This window comes from Gigantopelta aegis, chromosome 6, assembly GCF_016097555.1.
Source record: "Gigantopelta aegis isolate Gae_Host chromosome 6, Gae_host_genome, whole genome shotgun sequence".
In the NCBI taxonomy this organism is placed as follows: Eukaryota; Metazoa; Mollusca; class Gastropoda; order Neomphalida; family Peltospiridae; genus Gigantopelta; species Gigantopelta aegis.
Genome location: NC_054704.1, coordinates 66353509 through 66377240, shown reverse-complemented (window position 1 = coordinate 66377240; position 23732 = coordinate 66353509). Strand labels below are relative to the sequence as shown.

Below are 23732 nucleotides of genomic sequence, written 5' to 3'. Positions count from 1 at the left end.
ACACCCCCCCCCCCCCCCCCCCCAATAAAACAAACAAACGCAACCGCAAATAGTTGTGTCAGATGAATATAATGGCCGCATTGTTTGTATATAATTGAGTAACAGGGTGTTATATATAGACAGTAAAATGCAGGGTGGGTTTATCGAAATGTTGGACGTCTTACATATATACCCGTTCACGATTTATGGTTAATTGTTTAATGTTCAGTGTGAAACAAAATTCCCTTTCATGAAAATTGGAAAATATGGCCCCATTTCACACCTTTGTTCGGTTACAAATGTCAACAACCTTGGTACGACAATAATAATTACCTTACATTAACCGCAATGTTCTGCCAAATGCACAGATTGTTAAACTATTTACAGGTGAACTATTTGCTTTATTGCTTTAACGAGGAGATCTGTTTGCATTTGTGTGGTTTCTATTGGCCGTTTCAAATTAATCACCCGATTTGACTGACAGCAAATTCATCAAATGAAGTAATTAAAACAGGCGTCATGATACTAGTAGATGAAATAACATGACAGCAGTGGGTAAGAATGGCCACAAAGCCACAAACCTGTGAAGGGGCTGTTCCATAATGATGACACAGGAAGGGTGGGGGTATGGTGGGTTTTCTATCACAGCACAAATAATTTGAAAAATCGCTGCAATAAAAAAAAATTCAGCACAACATTTATAAAGACATACTGTTAAACGCCACCCTACACCTCTCCTGTGAAACACTCCTAAACAATCTAAATAACCACCATTTTAGCAGGCCCACTACGTGGGGCCATTCTACAAATACTTTAACATAGTTACACGGTCCTTCCTTTAACTAATGTTTTGCCATTTAAATATATATATTTACCGCCTGAACCTTTTTCCGGGTGCAGTAAGACTACACGGAGATGACGAACCTGCCCCAAATGAGCAGGGCCATGTTTTACGAAGTGAACTTAGCGCTATGATCACCTTAAGGTAGTTATGTTTTTAAAGTGATCTTTGCGCTATGATCGCTTTATAAAACAGGGCTCAGATATGTTCTTTCTGCATAGAACTCTGGGTCTTACACACTGTATTTATCGTATTTGTATGCCGTATGTGTCGTAGTTGTATGTCGTATAGGTTGTATTTGATCGCATAAGCAGAACTAATATATTTTTATTGGTCCGAAGTATTGTCAAGGAGGGGGTGGGGGCAGGTATGTCGATAAAAAAATTCTTTTTCAAGTAATTCTCACAAATGTTGGAACACATTCTTTCGTAAAACATTTTCGTAGTTCAGTGCCACCAAATCGCTATTCTTTGATATTTGAGACCAGATATGGATAAAATATTTTCCAAAAGTGGACATTGTTCAATAATGTGTGTGGTATTTCCGTCTTCTGTAGGTTATTCGGATGGTCTCCATTGTACGTACTAAACCATATCACAACACTTTAAATATAAAATCCATTTACAATTCAGACACCGAGCATTTAGTCGTGACTGCGCATAATACTACAGTGACGTCACAGAAATCAAGATGGCGGCGATCTTGTCTCCTCCAGACACCGCCGTGCTGGCGGAAGTTCACCCCATTACCTTTGATTGCTGTTACGTCTACAGACCTTTTAATACGTTATGCTCACAGCCGTGGCGGGTGGATTATAGCGAGAATGGCTAAATACTGGGACGTGCTAAATCTCGATCTAATCCAAGACTTCAAAGAATACATATAAATCTAATGTACAAAAGCACTGCATAACTATGGTATATGTAAAGGATTTGTGATTAGCGACATGTAAACTCACTCGGATGATAAATATCTACTCTGTACAGCGGCACTCATTTGAAAAAAAGAAGCTTACGCACTTTACGACAGATATGAAAGAATATTGGGCAAGCAGGATTGTCAAGGGTATAACTGCGGCAGGTTACACAGGTAATAGTAAGCCCGATAAATCTTAGATTAACAAACTGGGCTACCGAGTGCATAGATGAAAACACTTAATTAGCTAAGTAAACATATACTGCTTGGATTTATCTTATAAAATATCACAATTTCACAGATGATTTTAGCAGTTTTGATGCAGGGAATTTTTTAAACTAAATTGGAGAAAGCTGTCATGTTTAGTTACACAATTTGTACAATTTTTTTCGATGTTTCCAAATGTTTTATCTGGCTCGTTAAAGCTAGAATTCATTCAGTTAAAGTTCAGAAACCATGTTCAAATTTATTGAGGTTATCATGAGTAGTATTGCTGTGTGTCTAAATGAATATGTACTGTGTATTTGATTCAGTATGCGATATTGTGTGTAGAAAAGGTCATGCCAATACCATTAACAAAGAAAACTGAATTATAATAAATAATAAGCTAATAAAATTATGCACTGATCTTAAAGCAATAAGGACGTTACTGGCAAAACGCAATCAGCTAGGTTTTTTTTTTTTTTTAACCGTAAATAGAGACTTTGTTGGTAGTTTTCTTTCACAAATACATCAGTTTCTCAATTTGTTTTGTAAGCGAAATATTTCTCATTGCCAAGTCATGTGACAACTGACAAGTCCCCATGAATTGCAGCTTTCAAGTCATCAGCTACATTACTTTCCTGCCATACAACATAGAGCCAGTGTTGTAGCCGTGTACGGTGTAAACACGCATTAAGAAGACATTCAAATACGCCAAAGCAGTGATCTATACCTCGGCTTTGAACTTGCGCCGCGCCGCAATGGAGACAATGCCAAGAACGTCACTTCCGTGCATTGTTGTGACGTCACACAAACTCACCTTGTAGTGCTCGAGGACAGCGAGTGCACGTGCATACCCTTCTTCGGAATACACACACAGCGCCGACAGTATTTCGAATACTTGCTTTTTAACAGTTTCATTTTCCGTGTCTAGAGCTGAAATACGAAAGTAAACATTCGCTGTTAGCACATCACACAGAATGTACGAAACATCGTCAAGGTAAACAGAAACATTAATACGAAGCATTTTGCCATTATATAAACAGAAGAAAAAAAATCCTTTCTAAAACCCCTCACATATTTTATCGGAATTTAAAACACAAATAACTTGTTTTCTTCTTCTTTTTTCTAAATAATATAATTAGTAATGATATTCGCACTTTGTAATTATGAAATATGCAATTAGTAAAGGTTTATCGTTAAAATAATATTGTTTATTGGCAATTAATCCAATAAGACTATTCTAACACTGCAATCGTATCTCTCCTTATACAACTGCATTACACACAAAACATATACTACTGACAATTAGTTTAACATCAATAGCATCAAATCTACTATAGGTACTGTGAGGCAATACTATTAGAATTTGTGACAAGTGCCTCAGGCAAACACTTGACAGTATCATTGCAAATAGAAAGGGACAGTGGACTACCGTTCTCTGCACCCCTACTCCGCCTCACCCGTTTAGAACCGCCGTTTTCTGTCTACTCAGAAAATACCCTATAATTACTATACTCTGATTGTTTGTTTGTTTGTTTTTGTTTGTTTTGTTGTTGCGGTTTTGTTTTCGTGTCTGTGTGTGTGTGTGTGTGGTGGGGGTGGGGGGGTGTTTGTGTAACTGCACCTCTAGTTATTCTGTACAAAGTACAATCGCGATAAGGTTCTGAACACGACTACACAAGCTGACTTTAGCGTGTCAAATAAATACAAGAAAATAATCTCAGTGAACTTTAAAGTTAAACTTTAAACAACTGGAAATCGAATACCTAACTGTTCATCAAACCTACATTTCCATTGACTTGAAATTCGTATCTTGAAACAAGTACAAAACGTGTTATTCTTAGAATGATGGGCAATATTTGTTTCCCAAGAGAGACCATGGCTGTCTCGAATATTTGTGCGGTCGTTAGTGTGTTCGTTGTGTTCAATAGGAAAACACGAAGGTGAAAAAACCCAAGCAATTACTCGACTGTGCAATCGGTCTTGAGCAACAAGCACGACTCGTAACACCAACATGCTGTGTACATCCAGTGTAGAGAGCGCAGTTGATTCTTTCCAATAACTCTATTGATCCAAAACTCCCTTTTCCGTATTGTCACTTGGCTGTTCACACACATAAAGGAGATCGCATTTGCCAGTGGCAAACTTTTGAAACAAGCAAAACTCGACACGCTGACATTGTACAACAGCCATGACATGCCAACATAAGTCTGTGCTTTTTGTCATCACGAATACCCAGGTCTTGTTTGTACAGAAATGAGAACGGGGGGGGGGGGGGGGGGGGGGGGCTGTAATAGTCCAGTATATGTGTATGGCGTTACAACAGCTTATACTATTGTCTATATATTACGTGTAGTTGGACAATCTTACTGTAGTTCGCGTTGCTATTTTGTAGTCGTATCTCATGTCTAGCGAAGTGGAGCACAGTTCATATTTGCACAAGGTTTGTGGTCATGTCGCTGCTTCGTGTAAATATCCATAGGAGTCTGCCTTGAACAGATTGATGGATATGCTTATGGCTTTGTCATTTTGATAATAGTAAAAAAATCTACATAACAGAAAGACAACTCTGAAAGTTAATAGAATGCAAGCTTTAGTTATACCACGACCATGACCACTACCATCATCATCATTATTATAATCATAGTGATTTATTGACTTAGTGGAGGACGTGTACAACTCGTGTTGTATTTATTTGGCGATCGTGAAGTGAGTGTTATCATCTGCCACGTTTATAACCACCAGTTCACCTCCTGATTTTATGTGACGTCCGATTCCAGTTCCAAACAATATTAGCGTGGCCCTGTTCAGTTAAGGTTCAGACACATCCACCCTGGGCCCATCCTCTGACTGATGCCTGATGTGCGATATGTCATAGGAGCCAGCGTCGTGGTGTGCCAAATAAACATTTTTCGTCAAAAACTGAACCAGCTTTCGCTATGCTCTTGCTAACAGTAAACTTATAGAATGCCTCTACCCAAGACAGGGCTATTCCACGCTCTAGCCAGTGACCGAGTCCAGGGCGTGTGATGCCTTGATGTGCGATAGGTCATAGGAGCCAGCGTCTTGGTGTGCCAAATAAAAAAATTTCATCAAAAACTGAACCAGCTTTCGCTATGCTCTCGCTAACAGTAAACTTACAGAGTGCCTCTACCCACGCTCTAGCCAGTGCACTACGACTGGTATATCAAAGGCCGTGGTATGTGCTATCATGTCTGTAGGATGGTGCATATAAAAGATCCCTTGATACTAATGGGAAAATGTAGCGGGTTTCCTCTCTAAGACTATATGTCAAAATTACCAAATGTTTGACATTCAATAGCCGATGATTATTAAATCAAAGTGCTCTAGTGGTGTCATTAAATAAAACAAGCTCTACCCAAGACAGGGACACAGCACCCCTCATAGCAGACGTTTATACTGCCCCTGCTGACAATCGGACTGTGCTCATAAAAGTTTCAAAGTTTGTTTTGTTTAACGACACCACTAGAGCACATTCATTTATTAATCATCGGCTATTGGATGTCAAACATTTGGTAATTCCGACATATATAGTCATAGCGAGGAAACCCGCTATCTTTTATATGCACCATCCTAGCACTTGACCACTAGACTACGTGTTAACAGTCAACCAGACTATCCGAGTACTCATGCAACGATTTTGCCACCTTTTGTTACCCGGGACTTGAGTGATGCCACCTGGATTAATCGCCTATCGCTCGGCGTATGGTTCGCCATTGTTCGCGGCGCCAATTTAACCTTCTAGGTGGTGGTTTGTGCCAAGGCAAGTCCATCTTTACAGTGTTCTATCCGAGGGATCGCAAAGCGCAAAGAGGATTAAATTGCATAGTCCTTTCATTCGATTCGACACAGTCGATTAAAATGTAAATCAACAAGTTGGGCGGTTTTCTTTACGGGTTTCAGGCAACAGCGTGGTAGAGCCCGGGGGATGAGTTGTTCAGTGAGTCAGAGACAGTTACATCTGAACACATCAAACATTAGCCACCCAAGCGGGCCAACCAGGTATAATTGACTTCCATTGAGAATAATACCCGGGGTAAACGGTTTCCAACACACAGATATACCATTTCACTTTTACGTTCCCATTAACTTTAAGTTACATGAAACGGGGAAATAGAAGAAAAGAATAAAATAATTGTTAGTGTTTTTTAAAATTGATTTACAACAGTCTTTTTTCTTATTTAATCGTTCTACGTATACTTTTAAAAGAAATTATGCAAGCTTTCTACTGAAACAGGGAAATTGAAGAAAAGCATAAAATAAATGTTTTTTCTATTGATTTACAACCGGGTATTTTTTTCATATCCAGTCGCCAATTGCAGTTTTCAGCCAGTGCACCACGACTGGTACGTCAAAAGCCGTGGTATGTGCTATCCTGTGTATGGGATGGTGCATATAAAAGATCCCTTGCTGCGAATCGAAAAGAGTAGCCCATTAAGTAGCGACAGCGGGTTTCCTCCCTCGATATATGTGTGATCCTTAACCATATGTCCGATGCCATATAACCGTAAATAAAATGTGTTGAGTGCGTCGTCAAATAAACCATTTCCTTCCTTCCTTCCTTCCAATTGCAGTTCTACGTATACTCCTAACAAACAAATTGTGTAAGCTTTGTATTGGATCAGAATAAATTTATTTAATAATTCAAAAGAAAAGAAAAAAAACATTGCCGTATCCAGTGTTTTATTTTATCTCTATATAAGATACTGTCCTATGCAACTTTTCATTGATACCTTTTAGCACTGCGCATTTTCGGTTCCCCGGGCTGAATGTCCTAAAGATGAACCAAAACGTATGAAATGAAATATATGTCCCGAAGCACAACCTGAGAACTGTCAGTCAGATCATGTACATGCAGGAGAAAACAAGACAGTTGAACAATAGATAAATAATACAGGTAAATAATTACTGATCCAGACAAACAAGCATTGTCTTGTCTAAACAGTCCGCGGAGTGGCAGTCCTCTTAAAGACAAATTACATTTAGTCCTGGAAAGTGGCAGTCCTCTTATAAAACACGCGAAAGTAATTCGTGAGAGCATACAGTCACGACCTTGTCAAAAGAGGGATAAAATCGTAAGTAAAAGGGTCTCCTCGGAAGTGGCTGTCCTCCTATAGACGAGGCACTAGATAGATATTCATGGAATCAATCACTTTTTTTTTCAAATGCCAATTTAACTGTATTGTGCAGAAATACGGCCTTGATAATGTGTTACGGTTTTTGCCTGTTCAGATTTGGATTGCGGAGTTAACGTTTGTTTTGTTTAACAACACCACTAGAGCACATTGATTTGTTAATCATGGGATATTTTAACATATACGTGAATAACTAGTCAAAACCTCAAAAAAAACAAATTATAGCCATAATTTATCAAAGGGTATTTTAAACAAAACTATGACATAACCTCCAAATCACCCAGTAAGTCTATTACTACACTATTAATGCGATTGTAATAATTTCTGACGAGTTCGGTTGAATGAAGGGATTTACGTCATATTTGGTATTAGTTTAGAAGACCTTTCATCATAACTACAAATTTGATTTACTTAAAACATTATAAACTTTGTTTGATAGAGATGAAATACTAATTGTGATAACACAGATTTGTTTTGTATATACTTGGTCCTCTTTCAACATGTATGTGTGTGTGTGTGTGTGTGTGTGTGTGTGTGTGTGTGTGTGTGTGTGTGTTTCGTGTTTTCTCTTCATGTCGTGTATCTCGGAATACCAAAGTTTTTCTATTACCAGCGTTTATGATAAACAACTGAAAATTGATCACATCTGAACAGTAATTTTGTGTACTGGGTTCGCAGCCCGGCACCGACTCCCACCATGAGAAAAAGCTTAACGACTCAATGAGTATGCGTAAGGCGACTACACCAACTTCTCTCTCACTAACCCAGGCAGTTCAGATAGCTAAGATGTGTGCTTGAACAAAAAACTATAAAAATTAAATGGAATTGCTCCAATATGTTGAAAAGAAGAAATAAAAGAAACAAACACGACACAATATAATAACATATGGCATACTAGTTTCAAAAGCCAGTTTTTTGTTGTTGTTAATTCTGTAATAGTACTCGGTATTAAAAGGCTTTTACGATGATTAATAAATTAATGTGCTCTAGTAGTGTTGTTAAACAAAACAAAGTTTAACTTTTCAAAGGCTGTCCAGTACTGATCGCCCTGCTTGGTAACGTGGAAATCTACCAAACGAGTTATCCCAACATGGTTAGATCTAAAGTACCTCCCCTGTGTTTGGGCAAAGACATGGGCAAACTGTCTAGTTCTAACAATTGATTGATGTCACCTGTTATGCAGCAAGGTCAGACAAAGGTGGGGTCTGCCGCTTGACCTATTTGACACAGTTACGTCCATCATTATTCGCGGAGCCTCCCGAGCTACTTAACGTCGAGTTTCATTAACGAGCCCGCGTGTTTTTCGTCAAACTTCGTCAAGACTCGGGAGTTCTACAGTTCGGCCCTTCTCTCCACTCGTACCCGTGTTACAGGCATACACGATCTTATCATAATCAGTTGAAGCCTCTTAAAACAAGTGGTCCCCTGCCCTGCTAGTAGTTAGACAATACAGATAGGTTGTTGAATGTGTTCTGGTTTGGCATCAGGTCACGCAATCTTAAATGTGCTCGTTCGTAATTGTTAAATTTTAACCTTAGTGGCGGATCTAGGAACTTTGAAAGGTGTGTACATTTTAATATCTAACATTAATGGAATTCCAAAAATCAAAGACAGAAAGAATCTTGTATGGGGGTCCAGAGTATATCAGTCATCCTGAGAAAGAACCATTCATGTGGAATCAATGTAAAATACGTAAGGTACTAGCATTTGATTTGAAAGAAAAGTACGAAATTCATATTTCAAAAACAAATGTTGGCCAAATAGAGGGTTTGGTTGACCTGGATCCCATCCCTTTAAATCTTGCCATAAAGAGACATTCCCGAGTTTGCTCCATTGTAAGATGTTTCCGACAAATAAAATATTTCTACGATTAAATTTAAATATTAAATATATTTTCTTGTTTAGAATATCAGTATCTGTATATTCAATGTGTTTCTGATCGTCTTAATATTTGTAAGAAGCCCAAACTGGATTTTGTCTTCAAATAATTTCGTACGTATGAAAAAATAGTTTTTAGGAAATAAAATGAAATTTAACCTTTTACAAATATTAGAACGATTAGAAACACATTTAATATACAGCCACTAATATTTTATACAGAAAAATATATTTGATATGTAATTACAGTCGTGAAAAAGCCTCTGTTAGTCGATAACATCTTAAAACTTGTAGAAAACTCAGGAATGTCCCTTTAAGATGTGATAATACGGAATTGCATTATTTAATCCAGTTAACGTCACTCACAATTCTCTTATTTTAGTAATCGTCTGTTTGTTCAATGATCAATGAAAGTTCTGTGTTCCAAACGGCGTAAAGCAGACGATCACCAGTCTCAGTGGTGCAGTGGTGTAAGCCATCGGACTAGAGGCTGGTAGGTACAGGGTTCGCAACCCGGTATCAGTTCCAACCAAGAGCGAATTCTTAAGTGCTCAATGGGTAGGTGTAAGGCCACTACACCATCTTCTCTTTCAAGAACCACTAACCGACTAACAACTAATCCACTGTCCTGGACAGACAGCCCAGATAGCTGAGGTGTGCGCGCTGTCCTTGGATCTGAATTGGATATAAGCACGAAAATAAGTTGAAATGAAATGACATGTTGAATGTTTTTCGGATGACACTACACAGGTAGATTGTCATGTAAATCATGACGTTCAGGACTCCACCCGGTTACGATTACGTTTGACGAAAACGATACATGCATTGTTCGCTTATTTCATTTCCTTATTCATCTTGCACATTTATACTAAACGCGAGAAGGGTATTGTTTCATTTGTCTAATAGCTGGAGATGCGAAAGCTTAAAAATGGTGAAATTTCTCATTTATAAACTTTATAAAATTTATAAGTATAGGTTTATTAATGTACAAAAGGCGGGGTTGGTTTATGATTAGATAATCCGGTTTATTATGGTCATATATTCATATTATTAATTAGTGTTTACTTCTGTACTGCGTAAACACATTTTTTAAATTAAAGAAAACAAATTCAGTTTATAGAAACTTATTTAAAGATACAACGTATTTTTCTTTTACTATTTTAACTGAAAACAAAAATACTAGTTGGCTTAATTGTTCAAATTTAAGTGCCTTCCTTTGTTCTTTGTGATATTTTGTAGAAAATTTTAAACTTAAAAGATTTTTTAAAATGCATGTACCCTCTTTGTTTTGTTGTGTGTGTGTGGGTGGTTGTGTGTGTGTGTGTGTGTGTGTGTGTGTGGCATTTTTGTTGTTGTTTTTTCTTCTTAAGTGAACATGAGAAACTTTGGTTTAACTAGAATCTACTCTGATCCAAAGCAAGTATGCATAGTGAAACATTGGAAGCGACCCCACCATGTATTATTTAGCAATTACGGTTCTTCCCCGCCCCATGTGATCCGTTTTGTAACGACCCTGACCATCTAGCTTCTCGGATGGACCGCTTTCTATAGCGCGGGGATCGACACCAGGATGTTTCTGCAGAGATCCGGTTAGGACGACTCGACGACAAACAGCTTTAATGAGTTAAATCCTCGTCCATTTGTCCTAATATTTACCTGTGGGTATCTTCCTTAGCTATTACCTATGTCTATCTCCTTTAATTCGCACCTGTATCTATCTCTTTTAATTTGTAACTGCGTCTACTCCCCTTAATTTATACCTGCGTTTATCTGCGTTAGCTTTTTACCTGTCTTTCTCGAGCCCGCAGTGAGCGGCTGTGTAAACCATGAAGCAATTAAAGTTCAAACAGCCCAGTAGAAGATTTCAAACAGCCCGGTAGAAGTTTCAAATAGACCAATACAAGTTTCAAACAACCCAGTAGAAGTTTCAAACAGCCTAGAACAAGTTTTAAACAGCCCAGTACACGGTTCAAACAGCCCAGCAGAAGGTTCAAACAGCCCAGTAGAAGGTTCAAACAGCCCAGTACAAGTTTCAAACAGCCCAGTAGAAGGTTCAAACAGCCCAGTACAAGGTTCAAACAGCCCAGTAGAAGGTTCAAACAGCCCAGTAGAAGGTTCAAACAACCCAGTAGAAGGTTCAAACAGCCCAGTACAAGGTTCAAACAGCCCAACAGAAGGTTCAAACAGCCCAGCAGAAGGTTCAAACAGCCCAGTAGAAGTTTCAAACAGCCCAGCAGAAGGTTCAAACAGCCCAGTACAAGTTTCAAACAGCCCAGTAGAAGGTTCAAACAGCCCAGTAGAAGGTTCAAACAACCCAGTAGAAGGTTCAAACAGCCCATTAGAAGGTTCAAACAGCCCAATACAAGTTTCAACCAGCCCAGTACAAAGTTCAAACAGCCCAGTACAAAGTTCAAACAACCCAGTAGAAGGTTCAAACAGCCCAGTAGAAGGTTCAAACAGCCCAGTACAAAGTTCAAACAGCCCAGTACAAAGTTCAAACAGCCCAGTAGAAGGTTCAAACAGCCCAGTAGAAGGTTCAAACAGCCCAGTAGAAGGTTCAAACAGCCCAGTACAAGTTTCAAACAACCCAGTACAAGTTTCAAACAGCCCAGTAGAAGGTTCAAACAGCCCAGTAGAAGGTTCAAACAACCCAGTAGAAGTTTCAAACAGCCCAGTACAAAGTTCAAACAGCCCAGTACAAGTTTCAAACAACCCAGTAGAAGGTTCAAACAGCCCAGTACAAGGTTCAAACAGCCCAGTAAAAACCGACCTTGGTGGTGTTTAGGTTAAGTCTTCGGACAAATAAGGCTGGTAGGTGTACGACCACTATACGACGTCTCCCTCACTAACCACTAACTGTTAACCATCGACCCGCTGTCTTGGACAAACAGAAGTGAAAGTCAGTTACGCTTTGGTAGACATACCTGGAATCTTGAGATTCTTTCATATTTCAGACTTGAAATTTTAACACATTATAATATATTGTAAAGCAAATACTAAAACACTAAATTGTTATCCTTTTCTACATCGTATACATATTTAAAATTAGATTCATAACTTTTTTTCGAAATACCACTGGCCGTAAGGCAAAATAGTTTTTCAATATTTACATTAAGGCAGTTCCTGTAAAGTCATAACCGCAAACTATCGTTTTAGATACCCACAGTCACCATCCCAACGTATGCTATCATTCTTTTTATAACCCTACCCACTGAAATAAATGTAATCGAGTAACTCCGGAAACGTATAAAACGAACACTTGCAGTGCACCACCATAGTACAACCCAACCCACGCTTTCATACGAAGATATACCCGAATGTAGATAACAAGTTTAATTCGGTTTGCAAACATAAAATGACTATGATTTATAAAATAAGAAGAATACAGAAAAAGAAAGAAACAAACCTATAATTGTCAAAATGATTGAGATTACTGAATATGCGGTATGTTTGACAAGATTACAGAAAGCCCCATTTCAGATAAAACATGTTTGAAGTTTCGGCTCGCATCCTGCAACTGAATCCTGGGAAAATATGCAGAACCCGTTAGGACTGGCGACTGTCCAGTTACAGCCACCTCCAGCGTAGTCCAGCTACAGCCAGTACAGAGTCCACGGACCACTGTGTTCAAATTCACTTGTCAATATGTTTAGTCAACAGACAACTAATTGGATAAATGTTGATTTATTCGAGTTTTGAAACGTTGTAGTTCAAATAGGAAAGTATATCTTTATATATTCATATTGACCAATTGAATGAAATCATACAGAGAGAGAGAGAGAGAGAGAGAGAGAGAGAGAGAGAGAGAGAGAGAGAGAGAGAGAGAGAGAGAGAGAGAGAGAGAGAGAGAGTATACAGTTGTCATCGCGTCAGTAACAATTTACTTTTAACTTTAACGTGTTAAAACAAAGATGTCAAATGTATAACGCAGGACCATCTGACACGGCATTTAATCTTTTATATTGTACACGCTTACTTATTAAAATTTGTGTTCATAATAATAATAATAATAGTATTGACTTTATAACTACCAAACCCTCTACGTTTGAATTTGCACCACCATGGTGAAATCCAAACACCAAACACAGGTACGTCACTCATGACTGTTCAAATACTTCTTTCCTTAAAGAAACCAGAAGAGAACAAATGTTTTTTCTTTTCTTTTTTTTTCTGCTAAATGTTGTTTTTAATTACGGCGAAGGTGCACATATCGTGTATATTTTCAGCCCATTCCTTGTATTTGTGTTACCTGGCGAGAAAAGCCGACTATGAGAGCCCGGGCAGCGGTATTTGAATGTTGTACATCAAAGAGAACGTTTGGCAAGTACCTGTCTGAGACGGTCACCGGTTTCCGGACGGACTTAAACACACCTGTTTCAAATGACGGCGAAAAGCAGCCAAGTTATATTGACAAATGGACCCTTTCCGACATGAATGTTTCTTTTTCACAGTAAATATCCACTAACAAGAACAAATATCTGATTTGGTCCATTCCTGGGAATGTTCTTCATCGAACTTCATCACAGGTTACCCCCTCCCTTTCATCCCATCTTCTCCTACGATTCCATCTGCAGCATTTAATACTTATAAACAATTTTCTAATAAAACTAACCAAACCAATCGCCATACGGTTGATAGGTAATTTCAGCTAAGTCCTGTAATCAAAAGCCGTGCTACAAAATACTAATGCATTAAAGCATACATTCAAAAAAGAAAAATAATAACTTACTATCCGAAAACTTGCGAATAAACTCCTCATTTTCTATAATATAATCCAAACTAGCCTGTGAATTCATGTTGTTGTTGTTGTTGTTTTTTCACACACTTAACATATCCAGCTTGTAACAATACACAGAACAAACTCGGCTTTCTTTGTTTATAATTTCCCTCCAATTTGCCGAAACATATTCCCAATCCATCGCCGTGGCGTAGAACGCTTTATCTTCATATTGAATTGCGCTGTTCCACTGTAACGCCGTATCGACTCTCATTCGACGCTCGAAATAGTCCGAAAGCCCTGCCGACTCTCTAGTCAAAACGAAGCCCGATCGTCAATGGCTGTTTACCTGAGCACAGGTAGCCAATAGCGGACCTCCGAACAATGACAGACTACCAGCAGAGCAGAGAGGGCTGAGTCAGTCGCCGCTAAAACTCGCTAGGAGTGGGTTTTGTATATATTAACCTGAAAATAAAACTTAAATGTTTTTAGTAAATAACAAAATTTGCTTTTAAACGAGCGTATCTAAAGGCGCCGATAATGTAATTAATATTTACTTATTATATAGAGGTTTTTTTTTTTTTTTTTAGCCTTATTAGTAATACAGATGGCGGAAGATTCATACAGATGGATGTTTTGGTATTCTGTCCATCTTTGTATTAACATACGTGTTTGAATAAATCCTTAATAACCAGTTAAAAATGATTAATGATGCTTCCAAAAGGCATATGTAAGCGTGCATTCGTTCTTATAATTAATAAAACTAGAAATGTTTTAACGTTAAATGTTTTATTAAAATGTTTACACGATACTAACGTTCGCAGTTTCTTTTTTTCAAATTCTGTTATATAAGTCGAGTGACCCTGTGACATGTCACATGACCCTTCCGTCCTACTTAATTCAATTTTGAATGCTGAGGACGGCTACGTTGTGTGTTATATATTTTGGAGTGGGTTTCCTTTTTGTGGAAAATATATTTTTAATTACTTTATTCGTGTGAAGTAAAATGAAGATTGTAGGAGGTCTATAAAATTTAGCAGAATTTATCACTAACATTTTATCAAGTTATCAGTAAAGTTTATTGAACTTACTAAAAACTGTTCAATTGATTCATGATTCGGAGGGTCCGGGACTTATTAATAATACGTATTCAAATTTGAGTAAGATTGATTTATAATATTAATATAATTTATTCAATTCTTCAGTAACATATATTTAATTTATCAAGAGAATTTATTCAGTTTATCAGTAAACTAAAAAAAGAGTAAAATTTACTGATTAATTGTTGGTTTATTATTTCATTTCATTTATTTTATTATTTTTATTTTTTATTTTTTTTATATATTTTATTTTATTTCATTTTATTTTATTATTTACTTAATTTTTTTTATGTTTTGGTATTCAATCCATCCTTGTATTAGCATAAATATTTTAATAATGTGTTCTAACGTGCACCAGGTAAAAATTATTAATGATGCTTTCAAAACGCAAATGTACGCGTCCATTCATACTTACAATTAAGTTGAGTGACACAAATCAAAATGTTCTAACGTTTAACTGTTTTATTAAAATGTTTACCATAACAGCTTTTTTTTTCAAATTCTGTTATATAAATCGAGTGTCCTTGTGATGTGCAGCCCGACCCTTCTGCCCTGCTTACTTAATTTTGAATACTAAAGGACTACTATGCAACTTAATCTGCGCTACTCTTCTTGTAACAGGGTAATAGATAAATAAATGCAACTTACGTATTTACTTACTTACTTACTTACTTGCTTACTACTTACTTACGTACTTATTTACTTTTACTTACTTACTTACTTACTTACGTACTTACTTACTTACGTACTTACTTACGTACTTACTTACTCGATGTGCGGTCGATGTGGGATCGATCCCCGTCGGTGGACCCATTGGGCTATTTCTCGTTCCAGCCGTGCACCACGACTGGTATACCAAAGGCCGTGGTATGTACTACCTTGTCTGTGGGATGGTGCATATAAAAAATCCCTTGCTGCTAATCGGAATGAGTAGCCTATGAAGTGGCGACAGCGGGTTTTCTCTCTCAGTATCTATGTGGTTCTTAACCATATGTCTGACGCCATATAACCTTAAATAAAATGTGTTGAGTGCGTCGTTAAATAATAAAACATGTCTTTCTTTTTTATGTACTGAATATTTATTTATTTATTCAAACTTTGACTTATTTACTTGCTTATTTTACTACTTACTTTATTATTTAAGTAACTTACTTATTTATTATTTTTTGTTATTATTAAAAAAAAAAAAAAAAAATCTGCGGTCCTGTCGTTAGTTAATGCGGAATGTGTGCGATCATCCTGAGATGGAATGTCCCCGAGAACCAGTTTGTTTTAATATTGGGACCGGATTATTCTGTTTGTGACAGTTACAGTTTGTTCTTACACAATGCATTGCTTTGAGCCTCGGCGGAAATAATAAAACAAACAGACATAAATTATCTCATTTTCATCTCTCTGACCGATGCCGTCCATTAATCATAGCTCGCCGGCTCTACAAAGACAAGCCGACTGGGTATAGGTCAGTTTCGGGACAGATAAAACATGTCGGTGAAGGTTCCATCTCATTGTACTCATTCATTCATTCATTCATTCATTCATTCATTCATTCATTCATGCATTTATGCATTCATTCGTTTTGTTCATTCATTTTATTTATTTATTCATTCATTCATTCATTCATGCATTCATGCATTCATTCATTTTGTTCATTCATTTCATTCATTTCATTCATTTCATTTATTCATTCATTCATTTCATTTATTCATTCATTCATTTTATTAATTCGTTCATTCATTCATTCATTCATTTATTCATTCATTCGGTCGTTTCTCAATGGTTAGAGACAGTAAATACACGAACTCAGAACCCACCAGCCTTAAATCCGAAGACTTAAATTTAATATACCAGTTGTGGAGCAGTGGTTGGAATAGGGAAAACCCAATAAGGACCCCGACAGGAATCGATCCTTTGACCAATGGTACTTTAGGGGCGTTCTGACCACTCAACTATAGGAATTTGCGTTTTTAACGACACGGCCGTTTGGTATCTAGTACTTGGTTGAGAGAGAGGGGAAACCCCCTGGCGCACAATACCGAAAAGTAGCAAAGGATCTTTTATATGCAGTTTCCCATATACTGTGCATTACCGTCCCACAGACAGGATAGCACATACCCCGGCTTTTGATATACCAGTCGTGGTACACTGGCTTGAACGAGAAATAGCTCAATTGGCCCATTGACGGGGATCAATCCTAGACTGACTGCGCATCAGACGCTTTACCACTGGGCTACGTCCCGCCCCATTGTTAAATAGACACCAAAACCTTTGCATAAATAATGCATTTAATTACTCCCGGAGCTTATCTAGGTGTTTGTGTAATGATGGCAAGTATTCAGAACTGTGCTGATATATCTAGCTTCGTTAAATTCCATGTCGACAGTACGTGAAGTTACGTCACTGACGTAGCCTATTAAATCAAACCACGTGCGTCTCACTAGCACTACAGGGTCCGAGTTTTAGTGCTGACCATTACATCATGTTAGCCATCTTGAAACATGCAGCAAACTTTGTTCAACGCACGTCATGCCGTGATTGACATTAACACTTTCACGCAGCTGGCTGCTTTTTGTAATTAGCTGGCATTCTTCGGAAAACTAATTAAACCTGTAAACTAGTTCTTAATCTACATGTCAGGAACAAAATTAGCAGATATTTACAAGTTGGTTTTGTTTAATAAAACCCGTTATAGCTCATTGATTATGCGTATTTTTTTTTTTTTTTAAATGCTTTTCTGTGAACCCGACCCTTTCTAGACAATATTATTTGTCAAATTATAATTTTTTTCGTATCTCCTACGTTCAAGGACAATAACTCTGTGGAAAATGGGTAAATGGCCTTGAAAGTGAAACTTGATCTGCAATAGAACACGATAAAGCTATACACAACATATCAGCTCAGTATCTCAAAGTATTGTTTAAAAAACAACAACAACATGGGAAAACAAAGTTCATATCTCAACCCGGGCTATAATTGTCAAAAATGAGTAAATCGCCATGAAAGTCAAACTTATTTTGTATTACATGATATAACTACACACAAACATTTAGCTCAATATGTCAAGGCATTCTGAAAAAAGATCTGGAAAACTATATGACGGACGGACGGACGGACAGACAGACAGACAGACGTACGGACGGATAAATGGTCGGATATGAAACCTATAGTTCCTTCCGGTTGGACTGGTAGAAACCGACGGGGACTAATGAAAAAGCCGATCTATGCTACCTAAAGAAATGTGGGCGGGACGTAGCTCAGTGGTGGATCTATTCCCATCGGTGGGCCCATTGGGCTATTTCTCGTTCCAGTCAATGCTCGATGCCGTGGTATATACTATCCTGTCTGTGGGAAGGTGCATATAAAAAGATACCTTGCTGCTAATCGAAAAGAGTAGCCCATGAAGTGGCGATAGCGGGTTTCCTCTCTCAATATAAATTATGTATGGTCCTTAATCATATGTCCAACGCCATATAACAGTAAAATAAATGTGTAGAGTGAGTGGTTAAATAAAACATGTCCTTCCTAAAGAAAAATCGGCGCGCTCTCGAATCCCCCCCCCCCCCCCATTTTTTAACCTCAATTACTCATCTGTTATTGGTCAAACGGCTGATCATTCTGACATAGTTTTCAAAGGAAGCGCTACATTTTTGTTTCACTATCAACAAGGGCTCTTTTATGTGCACTTTTTCACAGACAAGGCAGCATATACCACGGCATTTGATATACCAGACGTGGTGCACTCAAGAACCTTAGGCGAGGGCCCTACCAACTGGTCATGCTACAGATTTTCGAAGCCATCTTAGCGCTAAGATATCGTAAACCCGTCGTAAGCTATGACGTCACAACGTCGCTTGCCATACCCTACTACGGTTTTACGATATTGTAGTGCTAAGATAGCTTCGAAAATCTGGGCCCAGGTTCGTAACTAGTGGGAGAAGGAAGGAAATATCTAATTTAACGACGCATTCAACACATTTTATTTTAAGGTTATATGGCGTCAGATATATGGTTAAGGACCATACAGATATCGAGAGAGGAAACCCGCTGTCGCCACTTCATGGGCTACTCTTGTTTGATTAGCAGCAAGGGATCTTTTATATGCACCATCCCACAGGCATGATAGTACATACAACGGCCTTTGTTACACCAGTTGTGGAGCACTGGCAGGAACGAGAAATAGTCCAGTGGAGTTACCGACGGGGATCGATCCTAAACCGATCGCGCATCAAGCGAGCGGGTGGCAGAAGATGCAGTTGTCCACCTCCACCCCTCAAAAATGAAATACGAAGTGTCCTTTAAGTTTGGAAGGACTCCTTTTTGTTTCTAGCTGTAAAGAAAAAGCACTTCATTAATGTGCCCGTTATTTGAGACGATGTACGACTGCTTTGCTATCCCGCTTGCTATGACATTTGGTAACAAGAGGAACACGAAACGTGATACCGAATTAACTGAAAAAGACGAGTGTGGAATGTAATGGTGTAGTACTGAATGCATATAGATATACGACCGCTTACATTTTCCACCTGTGGTAACACCTTTTTGATCAATAAAAATGCACGTTGGATTTATTTCTTTGTTGCTCGCGTTACCTTATGAAAAGGAAAGAAATATTTCTTTGATGAAACGTCATCACATTTTAAACTATGGATATTTGGTGACATCTAGCATACGGTTAGTTGTTTCACCTGGTCTAGATCGAGTATCCGCTGCCGATACATATTTTTACCGACATGAAATAACTGATCTTTTATATGCGTTTTCCTCAATGTCAGAAAAACAAATATCACGGTCTCTGATATACCAGTCGTGAGGTATTGGTGGGTGATATTGGAAGGGGGATGTAACGGGTCCACTTAGGGCAAATGACCCTACGACACATCGCACCTAAGGGTCTAAGCTGCACTCCAGCCATATTAACTTATGGCCATAAACTCTTCTGATTACATAGACCCACGATGATCCAAGCATTGACATATCAAGAGAGAAGGATATGTTCTGCCCCCGCCCAATCATACCTTTTTCCCATCCAACGTTTATATATTTGCCTGTCGCCCAATAACGCATGTAAAAGATAGTGTACATGTTGCCCCCCACCCCCACCCACCCCACCCCTGCAATGTAGGAGTCTCCAAATATAAAATCCTGGCTATGTCGAACATAGAACTATGAGTCATTCGGGAGGTGAATAACCTTTTCTGAACAAAAAGAAAGAAAAAAATGTTTTATTTAACGACGCACTCAACACATGTTATTTACGGTTATATAGCGTCAGACATATGGTTAAGGACCACACATATATTGAGAGAGGAAACCCTCTGTCACCACTTCATGGGCTACTCTTTTCGATTAGCAGCAAGGGTTCTTTTATATGCACCATCCCACAGGCAGGGTAGTACATACCACGGTCTTTGATATACCAGTCGTGGTGCACTGGCTGGAGCGAGAAATACCCCAATGGGCCCACCGATGGGGATCGATCCCAGACCGACAGCGCATCGAGCGAGCGCTTTACCACGGGTCTACGCCCCTTCCCCTGAACAGAAAATTCATTTAGTTTTGAGTTGATGGACGGACAGATGTGGCTCTTCAACATTTTCTGTGGAACTGTTTTCTTATACTGATCATTGCACCTTTTTTTTCTTTTTTAGCGATGCTTCATATATATTGTAAAAGTAGCAAGATTCCAAACAATGGTAAATTACATTCTCGAAGCTTTAGAATATTTTTCATGCTTAAATAAAGTTGATACGCTTTTCTGTGTATGCACTATATCTTTCTGGGCTGTCAGTCCAGGATAGATGGTTAATGTATACTTGTATAAATGGGTATGATGTAGCCCAGTGGTAAAGCGCTTGCCTGATGCGCGGTCGGTTTAGGATCAATCTCCGTTGGTGGGCCCATTGAGCTATTTCTCGTACAGGGGCGGTTAAGAAAACGTGCGCCGCGTATAAATGAAAACAGTCATACTGATAACAAGTGACTCGATTTCTTGATGTGTCCGCTTTTTGTGTTCCGCGCCCGCACTACGCCTACTCAACACCAAAAACTACACATGGAAAACGGCCCTTGGTGAGAGATTTCACTGAGTCGCCGAGCCGTTGAAAAAGCATTCTAGGTGGAAGCCAGTACCGGGAAGCGAACCCAATACCTACCATCTTTTAAATTAATCAAACACCGTTTCTGTTTCAGTCATTGACTTTTTTTCGTCTCATTCATTGCCTACGATGGGTATATCAAAATACGTATGCGGTATGTACTGTCATGTCTGTGGGCAAGTGCATGTAAAAGACCCCTTGCTGCTAATGTAAAAAATGTAGCGGGTTTCCTCTGAAAACTACGTGTCATAATTACCAAATGTTTGAGATCTAGTAACCGATGATTAATTAATGTGCTCTCGTGGTGTCGTGAAACAAAATAAGATGCCTTCTCAATCCTACCACACTTCTGTCTATGGCACCGGCGTCGTGGCAGGCCATCGGTCTACAGGCTGGTAGGTACTGGGTTCGGATCCCAGTCGAGGCATAGGATTTTTAATCCAGATACCGACTCCAAACCCTGAGTGAGTGCTCCGCAAGGCTCAGTGGGTAGGTGTAAACCACTTGCACCGACCAGTGATCCATAACTGGTTCAACAAAGGCCATGGTTTGTGCTATCCTGCCTGTGGGAAGCGCAAATAAAAGATCCCTTGCTGCCAATCGGAAGAGTAGCCCATGTAGTGGCGACAGCGGGTTTCCTCTAAAAATCTGTGTGGTCCTTAACCATATGTCTGACGCCATATAACCGTAAATAAAATGTGTTGAGTGCGTCGTTAAATAAAACACTTCTTTCTTTCTTTCTGTTTATGGCTGGGGTCATGAGTTCCAATTTGCATATATATTATGTAATCCTTTTCCTAGATGGGATCTGTTTAGACTAGAAGTCTTTCACCAGGACGGTTTATTTCATAACATCGGACGATCACTTCGCTTCAGACCTAGGTGATGAATGCAATACATCAATGTGTGAATGTCGTAAATAAGACGCTCTCATTCAGACCAGACTACGGCAGCCCAAGTGAGTTAGGTAAGTAGGACCAGTCACCCGAGGTCAGCAAGTCGAGTTGACCAGTATATTAAATGCGGTTTAGTATGTGACACGTTTTGTTCTAGTCAGTCTGATGGATATTTTACCCCCGGCGTAAAGATTAAGATAATGAATTCATACAAGTGAACACCTTTCTTTCGCCCACGTTACAAATACCAAAGCGCTGAAATCAATTTACGGGATGCCAATTTGCTAACGACTTGAGGCTATACATTTGAATATTTAATAAAACTGTCTCTATTTTGTATCATCCCTTCTCTAAAACATTTTGAAAGGTATTTATCCCTTAGCCTTGTGAAACACACCTAAATTGCAGTGAATATTGAATAATTTATAATAAAAAAAATGAACGAGAAAAGCAGTAACGTTTTAACAGTCGTATATATGTCTTCACACGGCAGTCAAAAATGGATTTTGACAATGTGATTACTGTTTCCATGATAAAACGCAGTTATTTTTGTTCTTATATCCAGTTAAGGTTCAAGTACGCTGTCCTGGACAAACACCTTAGCTATCTGGACTGTCTGTCCAGAAGATACGGTTAGTGGTTATTGAGAGAGAAGTCGATGTAGTGGCCTTACACCTACCCACAGAGTCGTTATTTGTGGGTGTAGGTAATTAATTATTAGCATGCTTCCGTCAGAAAACTTTCAAGCACGCATGTCGTGGGGACAACCTCTAATTTCGCCAGAGACAGGTTACAAGGCATGACAGGTCCGCGTTTAGGACTTGAACGCACGCTCGACGATCATCGTCTGCTGCTCCTCAGTATTTTGTGTTCCAGTTGTATGTTGAATACTTTCCAGTTTTTAGTGTTTATAGAAATGTTGAGTAGGAGTGTCTTAAACCACATCGGCGTCTGCTTGTATTGTTCCGGCTTATCTTCTCGTAAACACGATACACAGACACCATCCCGTGTACCCGCCACGGGCGGTAAGACTGTGCAGATCAATTAGGCGTACTAAGCTACAAATATTTTCTTCCCTGACCTGCAGATGGACACCAACAACTGGTAGATAATGTGGCTTAAGATTAGTCGAGAAAGTGACACTGGTCTGACGTAGATGGAACCCCGCGCGTTCAGGGCAAAGCAGGGTTAGTTAGATCTACTAGTATGTTCAGTCGTGGGTGTGATGACGGTCGCACCTCAAAAGAGATTTAACTACTGCAGTCTGAACGACAAAACAGATATAGCAGTCAAGGCCGTATCTGAACACAATGTTCAAGCCAAGGGAGGTCTTGACTAGTCGTGATTGCATGCATTCGTATCACTGGAAACAGATATCATACTAGGCCTGGTGCGTATAACTCTTTTAGAGTCTTGAGACACTAATGTCATGACAACGCCATGCAAATTGTATGCGTATGACGTCATTAGAGATCGAGTCTGGACTCCTAACTATTTTAGTACATAGACCAATATGTCTCCAAGTGGCAAAATGGACCTGTGTTTTACCCATACAACCAAATGCATGTGTTCCACTCTCTGTACTGGATGACAATGCCCAGTATGTGTCGTTTCTTCAGATTGTAAATAATGTGGTGTTGGATCTAATCGACAAAACAGTAATCGCGGCCAAGGCGGCATCTTTATGCAGTGCAAATCGAAAGGACGTCTTAGCACGATTGCACCCACGAATTACGGAAACAGCGGTGGTAAGAATACTATTACATGATTCTAAATTATATACTCTTCAAAAGAAGAAACGCAAAACCACATTGTCGTAACATTTGGAGAATTGATTTAATTATTGAATGGTGAGTCCGATAATTACCAAATGTTGCAGGATTGTTCACAATTCACTCTAGTCCATTGTGAGTAAGTGATAGGACACACCACCAAGGTCAAGGTCATCTGGAGT

General features: G+C 38.8%; 1 protein-coding gene across 1 annotated transcript in view; it reads right to left on the bottom strand.

The window, feature by feature from the left end:
- LOC121374102 overlaps positions 1-14012 on the bottom strand; it is a 77424-nt gene extending 63412 nt beyond the window's left edge. The window contains exons 1-2 of the mRNA XM_041501031.1: positions 13703-14012; positions 2757-2872 (exon numbers count right to left, since the gene is read on the bottom strand). Coding sequence (XP_041356965.1) covers positions 2757-2872; positions 13703-13769 — 183 coding nt within the window. The 5' untranslated portion in view covers positions 13770-14012. The remainder of the gene's footprint in view (positions 1-2756; positions 2873-13702) is intronic.
- Between the last annotated feature and the right edge of the window lie 9720 nt (positions 14013-23732).